This window comes from Condylura cristata, unplaced genomic scaffold (genome assembly GCF_000260355.1).
Source record: "Condylura cristata isolate star-nosed mole 26May11 unplaced genomic scaffold, ConCri1.0 scaffold00025, whole genome shotgun sequence".
Taxonomy (NCBI): Eukaryota; Metazoa; Chordata; class Mammalia; order Eulipotyphla; family Talpidae; genus Condylura; species Condylura cristata.
In genome coordinates, this window is record NW_004567126.1 from 10,978,106 (window position 1) to 10,988,760 (window position 10,655).

The 10,655-nt window shown below is 42.5% G+C and overlaps 2 protein-coding genes across 4 annotated transcripts in view; one reads left to right on the forward strand and one right to left on the reverse strand.

The window, feature by feature from the left end:
- Positions 1-3,931, forward strand: part of NFRKB (nuclear factor related to kappaB binding protein) — a 30,988-nt gene extending 27,057 nt beyond the window's left edge. For all 3 annotated transcript variants that reach the window (XM_004689097.2, XM_004689096.2, XM_012729809.1), the window contains exons 24-26: positions 2,649-2,755; positions 3,532-3,667; positions 3,781-3,931. In XM_004689097.2, the coding sequence (XP_004689154.1) occupies positions 2,649-2,755; positions 3,532-3,667; positions 3,781-3,906 (369 nt within the window). In that variant the 3' untranslated portion in view covers positions 3,907-3,931. The remainder of the gene's footprint in view (positions 1-2,648; positions 2,756-3,531; positions 3,668-3,780) is intronic.
- A 4,097-nt stretch (positions 3,932-8,028) lies between these two features.
- TMEM45B (transmembrane protein 45B) overlaps positions 8,029-10,655 on the reverse strand; it is a 25,003-nt gene continuing 22,376 nt past the window's right edge. Inside the window, exons 4-6 of the mRNA XM_004689098.2 lie at positions 10,158-10,342; positions 9,511-9,656; positions 8,029-8,148 (exon numbers count right to left, since the gene is read on the reverse strand). Of these exons, the coding sequence (XP_004689155.1) occupies positions 8,040-8,148; positions 9,511-9,656; positions 10,158-10,342 (440 nt within the window). The 3' untranslated portion in view covers positions 8,029-8,039. The remainder of the gene's footprint in view (positions 8,149-9,510; positions 9,657-10,157; positions 10,343-10,655) is intronic.

The window sequence follows — 10,655 nt, forward strand, 5'->3', positions numbered from 1 at the left end:
CTCATTTTCCTGCTTAGGAAATTTCTTTATAGTAATGGAAATTAATCAGAAGCCCTTTCTGTCTCATCTCTTTCAGTTCATGCAGGCTTATTTTACTAATAGACTTTGAAACAAATTTATGAAAATGTAATATACATGTACATTCTTATAAACTATTAAAACAGCACAGAGGTGTATTAAGTAAAATATAAAACTTCCGTTACCACCTTTTAGTTTTTACTTAATGAAAACTAGTACTGTTAGTATTCTGGCATTCTTTAGTCCTTTTCTTGAACATTTTCACACAGAAAATCCTTGTGAGAGAGCCTTATGTAGTCTGTGATTTGGTTTTAAATTTATTTAAAAATATGTCTTGTGGATTATTATAGATCCTACACAGATATGAATTGCATTCTTTTTAACCATAGCATGGTAGTCCATAGAGGGGCTGCGCTTGAACCATTCTTCTATGAAAGAATGTATTTCCACTGTTAAAACCAGGGCTCTGGTAAATGTTCCTGCGAGTTACTCTGAACATGTCACTGTTGTGGAGCAGTGGTCATGGAGGTGGTCAGATTGAAAGTTTTGATACTCTGTGCTACCAGAAGGCCATACCAACCCTCACTCCATCTTCCAGTCTCCTGTTCTATACCTAACCTGTGTGGCCATTACGTCCTTGTTTACTTTTTTGCTTTCACTTTCCTGATAGAGACTTCACACCCATTCCTATGGGAATTGGCATGTGCTCCAGCACTGAACAAATCTTGCCTTTTTTCCTTCTTGGGTATTTGTTTTTTCATTGTTTGAGGTGATTATTTTTGTTTCCTGGTTGTTAATTCTTTGTGTGGAAAAGGTTTTCTTCCATCCTCTCTCTTTTTAATCCTTTGTCTGGAAAATCTTTTTGCTCTGCAGCTATTTTGTCTGATTAGATCAGTCAACATTGTCTGATGGTCCTAGTTGTTGTGTTTTGTGCCTTTCTCACACCAGAATTATAGAAGTATTAGCCTTTATTTTCTTAAAATATTTTCACTTTTAAGGAAAGTATACTAGATAACCTATCTGAAATATATTTTTGTGAATGCCATGTGTTAGCGATCTCATGTCATAATTTTACTATTATTCTAGTAATATTGACTAGTATAGTCCTCCCAGCTAACTGGAAATACATTCATCAGAAACCAGTTTCCCACATCAACATAGGTGTGTTTCTGGGTGCATGTGTATTTATTCTTTAGCTTCTAGATAAGGAACACTGTTCTGTATTATGGGGTATACAATGAAAGTATAAAACAGAGTTCTACTTTCCTAAGCAAGTTGTATAGTAGAACCTCATAATTCAGATAAAAGCCAGAGTGATGGAGTAAAACTAATCAATGAACCCTAAAATACAGTGATTTACAAGGAATCTTACCAAGCTTCTTATATCACAGCAGTTGAAATAAGGAAGCAAGGAAATAGCACTGACTTGATCCACTTTCATCTCTCTTGAACCTCCTTACACAGAGAGGTGGTATCCAGTGGCATCCACCCTGTTGTAGTTAATTTAGTTACTGATCATATAACTGGAGAACATTTGGCGAGGCAGGAAATATTGAATGATGTTTTTCTTGCCCCTGTCTAGTCAGATAGGGTACTTCCTGGAGGAATAATTCCAATTGGTGTACTGATGGTCTGAAATTTTTCAAGCAATAAAGACATTCTTAATAAAATCACAAATAAATGTATCTGGAGGCCCCACCTTGTGTTCTGTTGCTTCTTGACATCCTTAGTGCTTTCTAGTGGGCTACAAATTATGAATAACCTGGAGCTGGTGTGGGGACCTGAGGATCAGGTTTTGTAACTGAGTGCCTTACTACGCCAGGACTGGCTTGCCTATAGGCAGTTGCAGTGCTATAATGTCCTGTCAGCTGCCCTTCTTGAATCATTTTGGAGATCAAATTTATACATGATTTTACTATATATAAATTTTACTACCAACCAAGGGTTAAAAAAACAGGCAAACTCAGAGTCGACTCAGTGACCTTGTCTCAGCCTCCATGACGTCCCAAAGGCTCTAGGCATTTTCAGTTTCTTTTTTGTTCTTAGGCCTTACTAACTTTATAGCTGAGCTTATTACTTGGTTGAGTTTATTAGTGTTTCCGAACTAACCTCTGTTATTGCTCAGAAAAACATAGCACATGGGAAATGTGACCTGTTCGTAATCTAGCCTGTCACACTGTGCCCTCCCCCATTGAGCCTGCCTTCCAGTGAAGCTGTAGTTCTCAACTTTGCCCTTCTCCATGTTTACTTCAGTTACTCTTTGCCAAGCTCTGGGGGGTACACAGATGAGTAAGGCCCTCAGACTCTCAAGTGCTTAAGTGAACACGCGTGTTCCTTTGATTTAGGCACCCCTTTAATCCTGATGAGAGCAGTTGTACGTAGTTGCTGCTACTTTAGGTAGCATGAAAGAGGGTGATGGTAGATGATGCAATACCTAAATGAAGTACATGAGTACTTAGCTGCAGCCTGTGGACAGTCTCATGATGGCTTTCTGCCCACACTGCAGCAGTTGGGACACACAGGACAGGGAGTGAAAGCATGGGGTGTCTGCTCACTCTTGGTACCGTGTAGATCACCCTGGTGGCTTTCCTTGTCTCTTTCCCATGAACCTAGTTGTGTTTTCTCTTTAGGGGAAGCTGCCTACACGGATCACAGTCCCGCTGTCTGTGATTAGCCAGCCTATGAAGGGCAAAAGTGTGGTCACGGCCCCCATCATCAAAGGCAACCTGGGAGCCAAGTAAGTGCTGCTGTAGTAAGGGGTGGGCAGGCTTCAGCATGGGTCCGTCCCAGTGGAAAGGCAGCTGGATTTTGTGGGCTTCTGCCTTGATTGTTCTTCTGTGTTGTGCTCATCAGTCATAGTTTAGTGTTCAAACTTGTTAGGGTGCTAGGGAGACCGCAGTGATTAAAATCAACAAACATCTAAGCTGTCTTTAAGATTACACTGTTGAGTGGGGAGAAAAACAACCATAAAACGCAGCATGGGGTGGTCTTGCATACTTTGGAGAAAAATCAAGGCAGTGCTGGGATAGGGTGGTGACATGTCTCTGATGGTGGTTTCCAATGTGGGTGTTAGGGAAGGCCCCACTTTGAAATTGGAGTCCTCTGGTGTGATAGTTCAGAGGATGAGGGCTTACTTGGGAGCCTCCACTTCCTTTGTCCTTGGCTTAAAGAGGGATGAAGGGGCGTGATGGCCTCAGTCTGATGCTCTCACAGCACTTGTTTTGGGAGAGGGTTTATCATCAGGAGCACGCAGCTCCTTGTCCATCTTGCTGATTAAGGTAAGAAAATCAGAACCATTTTATGCACAGCACTGGGAGCTTTGGGACTCACTCTTTTGTCTTGGGAAGCACAGAAGCTGAAAGAAAGGTAGTCTTATCCAGCTGGTTTTCATTTAGCTCAGAAGACTAGAGTTTTTACTGGGCACCAGTAAAAACTAAGATTAGTTTGCCTAGTCCTAGACCAGAGATGATAATCTGTCTTATCGTGTGCTTTCTTCCTGCTTTCCCTCCGCAGCCTCAGTGGGTTGGGCCGTAATATCATCCTCACCACCATGCCAGCAGGTACTAAACTCATTGCTGGCAATAAACCTGTTAGTTTCCTTACTGCCCAGCAGTTGCAGCAGCTTCAGCAGCAAGGTCAGGCCACACAGGTAAGGTCTAAGGTAAACTATTTGCCACACCAGGCTACTCTCTCTTTGCTCTTTGTTCTCCAGTGATTAGCCTGTTTGCAATCCAGTAACCCACATTCTAATATTTCAAACAGGTGCGCATCCAGACTGTCCCCGCATCTCACCTTCAACAGGGAACAGCTTCTGGTTCCTCCAAAGCCGTTTCCACCGTTGTTGTGACTACAGCTCCATCTCCTAAACAGGCACCAGAACAGCAGTGACTCTGAAGGAGAAAGATGGCTTCCATAAAAGCCCAGACTGGGTCTGCCCTTCTGGCTGAACAGAGGGGAGCAGGGGTGTTGCTTTATTCCCCTAAGTTTGTCTGTTTACAGAAGACAGTCATGGGATGATAGCAGCAGTGACTTGGATTCTGCTTCCACACTCCACAGTGGAGTATGCTGAGCAAGGTTCACTCCAGGGTTCCAAGGTCACTTCTGTACTGATCCAGGAGAAGTTTCTCTGTTAGGATTGCGTGAGGTCACAGTCGAGTCCCACAAGCCAGAGTTCTCTCCTGTGAGCACGACCCCAAGGGAAGGCTTAAAGTTGCAGAGTGTGTGTTGTTGAGCCTCATTCTGTATGTGGACTGTACTCTTTAGCTCCCGGTCTTCTCCGGGACTAGTGGTCTGGATAGGAGTTTTGTTTCCGGAGATTTTTATGTAACTTATTTTTTTAAAAAACCTGTTGTATATCTTTATCAAATATAGAAACCTGGACTACAGTCCTGTCTCCTGCGTCTTCCCTAACCCCAGCTGGTCTTTTGACCAGGGTGAGGGAATAGCACGATTGCTAAGCAGCTGCTGGCTGACTTGGAACGACATGCTAATGAGGATACTCTTAAGATGAGAAACATAGGAAGCGAGCTAGATTGGGTTTCCTGAAACAGATTAGTTTGGCACTACCTCCTAAAGATCGGTTATCAGGATCATGGCTGTGGATCTGCTCTTTACCTGCCCTGGCGTCCTCATCAAGCCAGTTCACGAGCAGGTTCAGAGCCAGTGGACAGTGTAGGCGAATGCTTGCCACGTGCTGCTTTTGCAGTGCAAACTTTATTGCAGTTCAGAGATAGTATGTTCCACCTTGCTCAAGAGCAAGACTCAGCAAATCACAGCCCTTGGGCTGACTACTTGTTTTTGTAAATAAAGTTTATTGGAACACAATCCACTTCCATTTGTTTATGTTGTATACTTGCTCTCAATTAGGTGGAATTAAGTAATTACCATGGCACACCCCACCCCCACCCCCTGGCCTAAAACATTTCTTAGGTGCGTCTTTTTTTAAGTTTTTTTTTTAAGTTTTACTTAAACTTTGCTTTATAGTGCACATGATGAGAAGAGAATTGGGGGTGTCCGCCACAACTACAGGCCCAGATTCCAAGCCATTTAAACTTACCTGTTGCATCCTTCTCAGCCCCCACCAAGCTATAGACATAGCTCAAAACAATTATTTTAAGATGCAATAAGTGCTGTTTGACAATATATGCCTCTCATATGGAGCAGGGGTTTAATGGTGACACGGCTTACCTGTCTTGAAAGTATCCAGGTTATTAGAAAGGTGTGTTTATTGTGTAGAAATTTAGTGATGCTTTTTTATGGGGCCTGGGTGAGGAAGTGGGAGTCAGAGGACAGAGGATTGAAATGGCCTAGTTTTAGATGGGTTAGTGGGTGGAGTTAGGTGATTCGGTAAGCTTGAGAGGAACAGGCTAGAGTGACTTGCCAGTTACATGGTGGGTTTAGACATCTTGTTCAGTAGCAGGTCTGTAAAATATGCATGACCCCTGTTTTTACTGAGAAAATGCAAGTCTGAATTGAAGTGACGAGAGAACCAAGATGTAAATGCAGACTTCCTGATTCTAAAGTGCTGTTTCTGCTGCCTTCCTGAGGGGAGGATGGCTGTCTCAGATGGTGAGATGGGAGGACAATCCAGTCGTCAGCCTGGACTGCAAAGAACACAGGGGAATTGATTGAGACTGAGATTTTAGTGGGGAGAGGACTGGCACAGAACTAACATTGGTGATGGTAAGAGGTAGGGACTGTAGGGAAGGAAGAAAATGTTCTTACTAAAGGAGAGTTCATCTTTGTTTCATTCTCCAATTATTTGCATATAATTTCTGCAGTTATATTTTACATGAAAAGTCCACGTGCCAGTTACTAAATGAGAAAAACGTACAAATTTGAGGGACCCTGTCCCAGGTATTTACTGTTGACTAAACAAAGCTGTTGTGAATTTACTCAAAATGATTTCTAAAAGCATTCAACCCATCCCATACTTTGATTACTGTGCCCAGCTCCTTTAAGATATCTCCATCCTAGGAGAACAGCCGTGTTTTCAGGATACCAGTGTGGGATTGGCTCCTTGCTAGTTTGGTTTGGTACTGCCCACCGGTGGGTGGGGTACTATAGAAACCCCCCCAACTAGAGTTGTAAAGAGATGTCACCAACATTGGTGCCAAGTTTGGGTTCTGAGTACAGACTTCAGAAGTCTTAGGAGAGCTGTTGTAGCTATAGAGGTATTTGGGGGGAACAATTCCAGAAGAATTTGTGGCAGCCATTGATCCTCTGAATATTGTTTACAGAGTTTGGTAAAATATTCAGAACATGTGTCTAATACTGGATTGGGTGATGAATAGCATTATGATGAGTTGTACTTTGATGCCACATTTATGTTTATGCCAGGGTCGATCACTTCTGTGAAGGTAACCAAATCAAGATATTAATATTTTTCTAGCTGATCATCACATATCAACCCCTCACTGGAGAAAACACATTTTCTTAAGGTATTACTCGTGCCCACACCCCTAAATCTTTGCCATGAAAGATCTTTGCTGTGGAGATCTTTGCTGTGAAAGTAAAAGTGGAAATAGATTCCTTCTTCCTATACCCAGTTCCTAAGTAAAGAGTGAGTTTTACATTAATTGCAATTCTCCATATTTGTTGAATGAGTGTTTGGGTTTGTACTTAGCAGGCAAACCAAAGTGGTTCCTCGAAGGGGACCCACAGATTCTCTTCTCATAATTGGTGTTTTTAAGTAGTTCATTCTTAATCCCTAAATTGTGACTTCAGCTCTGAAATACTGGCTAACCACAGAAGGTTACCTTTCACTGAAGTACAATGTTTCTTCAAAAGAGTATGCAGTGCTTTATGGAAGTATCTGTACCAGACTTGTGCAGAGTAGCAAAATATAAGCTGGCTTTTGAGTCCCACTGCTTTTACAGCTTGGTAGTGGTGTGACTTTAGGCTAATCATCTTTTCTGAAAACCCTAATGTAATCATTACAGTGACTGAGAATCAGATGAGATTCAGAATGAAAATGCTATACAATTGAACAGTACTGTTGGGTTCTAAGACCTTTTCAGTTTTGTCCTAACCCACTTCTATCAACTTCAGAACCTAATACTTTTAATTCTCCAGGTTCTCCCATGGTTTATTGCCTTGTGCATACTCTTCTAGGTCTGGAATGTACACACACTAGAGGCAGACACACATTTCTCCTTCCCGTTTGTCTCATGGTAATTATCTGTCACTGCTTGCATTTCCCATTAACTGAATTCCTTGCTGACCTTCTATTTCAGTAATCTTTACAACCACTTCAGTACTGGTGCAAAGTAGACGTTTAATAAGTGTTTGTTGCAGTTAAAGGAAAATCCAGTGCCAAGAGTAGCATATCAAGACTTCCTGTTCAGGATTCACGATCTCTGCAGGATTCTTATCCTTTGCTCTCAACTATATATAAATTCAAAGCCTGCCATAACCTGACTTTGTTCTCTCTACCTCATTGCTAAAGAGTGGTCAAGAGCTTAGCAGCAGTGGTATTGCATTACTCTGGAATGGCAAGGTTAGCCAGACAGCAGACTCAAGGTAAAGTGGAAGCTGTTTCAAACCCTCCCACCCAGCCCAGTACACTCCCAGTCCCTTGCTACTTTACTGGCCAGAAGATGTTGAACAGTATTTAAAATACCAAAGCTTGTGAATTGTCTTTTAAAAAGAAAAAAATACATGTTGGAATGTATCTCTAAAATAAAGGCACTGTCATTCACTTTCTGATAAGAAGATATCTGCTTTTTAAGAAAAAAAAAGAAAGGATTATCAAAAGCAGTAAGTTCTTCGGGATCCGTGTCTTAGATTCATCATTAGGCCACTTACTGTTCTCAAACTTTCAGGGTCTTTGGTTTCTCTTCACACCAAAACACAAGGCTTCCTTCATTTTTCTTTATGGATACCACCCAATACAGACCCATTAATTAAGTGAGAAGACTCCGATACAGAGCATCCACCCACAGCATTCATGTGGAGAGACACTGCTCCTCTGGTCATTGCGAAGAGGGACAGGCCCAGTTCTGTGGATGGCTGCTGACGCCTCACTCCTCATCTGAGCCATTCAGGAGGGCTGTCTGGTAAGTGTGTTTTGACTTCAGCTTCTGAATCCCAATGATTTCTCCTCTCTGTCTCTTTAGCCGAGTCATATAGCTGGCATAGAGAAACAATAAGCAAATTAACTAAACCTTCAGGTTTCCCTAACCCCTCACCCAAAAATGTGTCAGCATTTGTTCCTTCTTGAGGCATTTTTTTTTTTTAAGATTTATTTACTTATGCATACATGGCTGGGACACAGGCCAGAAGTTCCCGGGGATGGATTCACTAGAGACAGAGTGGGGATTAGAACAGGCAGATTGACAAAGTGCACTGCTGATGGGAGCAGCAGGCCAGACAGGAGAGGTCTGCCTTGTCATGTGGGTCACCTCCCTGGCTGGGGATTGAACTCATGCTATTGTGGCTATTGTGGCTGCGATAGCTTCATAGTGCTGTGCTTTAACCCATTGTGCCACTAGGGAGGGCCCTGGTTCTTGAGGCATTTTATTTATGGTCATATCAAATACTGTCTACAAATCAAATACTGTACCTACCCAAAGTTCTTGTCTCGGTATCTGACAATACCCATTACTAAAGTTACTGGTAATATTTAATGGGTAATGTTGTAATTGAAACTAAACTTAGGTCTCTGCCTCCTAGCTTCTTATTTCACTGACCTGGCATTGGAATTAAAAACAACTGATCTTGGGTCCCCTTTTGTTTGTTTTACACTCTGAGTGAAGTGTATCTGCTTTGGATAGAGAAATCAGGAACTGAAAAAAAGGGGTGGCTTGATAACAGCTATTAATACCATGCACGAAAGGTCATTCTCACATTGGCTAAAGACTGGGGCTGCACCATTTATTTGTTCGGTGACCTTGGTCAAGTTACTCAGTCTTTCCATGCCGTGGTCTGTAAAATATTAGCGTACACACTTTATAAAGCGATAAGGATTAAATGGGGTAATACACTCCACTGTTTCCCACAGTGCCTGGGACCCAGTGCTTAGGAATTGTTAGCGATTATGATGTCCTCTGACAATCACATTAGGCCACACCTGCTACTTGCTGCTGTGGTGTCTTACCTGTCACATAGCTGGAAAATAGGCAGAATGGATCCCAGAAGAAGGTTATGGGCTCAGAATGAACTGGTGATGACAGGGACTGCAGTGCAGTGCCAGTGGCCTATTTCGGGTTTCCTCCTAATCACACCATGGGCTTAAGTCTGTCAGCTGATTTGAAATCTGACTCCATTAGGTTTGTGTGACCACTCAGGTCTTTGAGCTTCTCAGAGCTTCATCACCCTCATTTGCAGGTGTAGAATACCTTGCATAGAACAAGGCTACAGTCGGGCACCTGTTAAGTAGTGGGAGCTCGCATTGCTTAGTTATGAGAAGTGGAAATAAAAATCATGCACTATAGTGAATTCTTGGGGTTGGGAGGGAAAATCTTGCCAAAAGTCAGCTTCTGTCATACATACCAGTAAACCAGAAAGTAGTTGGTGGCCATGATGCAGATGGAGGCCAAGTAATGCCAGCAGAAGCACATGGTGATGAACATGATGTTACCATTGTCATTCTGGTCCCATTCAGCTGACCCAAAAGGTGGGAACAGCACAAATCCAATCTGGTGGGTTATAGAGAGAAGTGGGCCTTGTCACTTGTCAGTCCTGAGACACAGCCTGGCCCCCTCTTGGGCTGCTTAGGTGTCAGTATATCCCCCATTTCCTCCCTTGTACCCCATCTCCTTTGCATTTAAAATGACATTTTTGCACAGGAAATTGTTCTAATTCTGGAGAATAGGGTTATTTAAAACAATTTTAGGGCTCGCATTTCAAGTTTATAGTGTTTAGCAAGTGGGGCCTGAACATGGTGTCAGTAGCTCCTCTGGGGAGTGCAAAGAAATCATCTACTTACTGTATATGCCCCCCAGATGGTGCCTGTTAATGCATCAGCAGAATGGGAATAGTAGAACCTCTGAGGTCAGTTGGTAGCAGAAGGGCAGGCGGCATGAACACACCAGCCCTACACTATGTCCTATGGTATGTCAGTGCTGCGTCTTCAGGACTCACGCTCAGTGGGGCTCCTTTCCACTGGTGAGGAGCATTACTTTTGAATAATTAATTACCTGCCAGAACCAGGTACCCTGCAGAATAACGAGACTGGTTCGGAAAAGTTCCAGCACAACATTGTCCCGAAGGAATATCTCTATGAGGCTGCTGACAGCCCCAGCGAACACCGCATACAGCAGGAGCGAGTGGATGTGCTGGTCCAGTGGTGGTCGGTGGTGAACATGGTAGTAGAAGAGAAAACCTGCCACAAAGCATGTGCAGCTGTCAGATCTGCTTATCTCTACTTCCGGGGATTTGTTCTGGACATTTCCCATTAATTAAAATCTCGTCCTGTGCTTGTCTCCAAAACATACTTTTCAACATTCAGCGTGTCCTTACATATAACATACAACAAATAGATGCAGATTATTTCATATATGTGCATTAGCTGAATATAAGCAGCAAAGGATGTATCTTTTTTTAATCCCTTTTTTTTTAATTATTACAAAAGTTTATTTTTACATCATTTTGCACATTTTTTTTTTCCATCTCGATTGTAATCCCCGCGGGTTTCC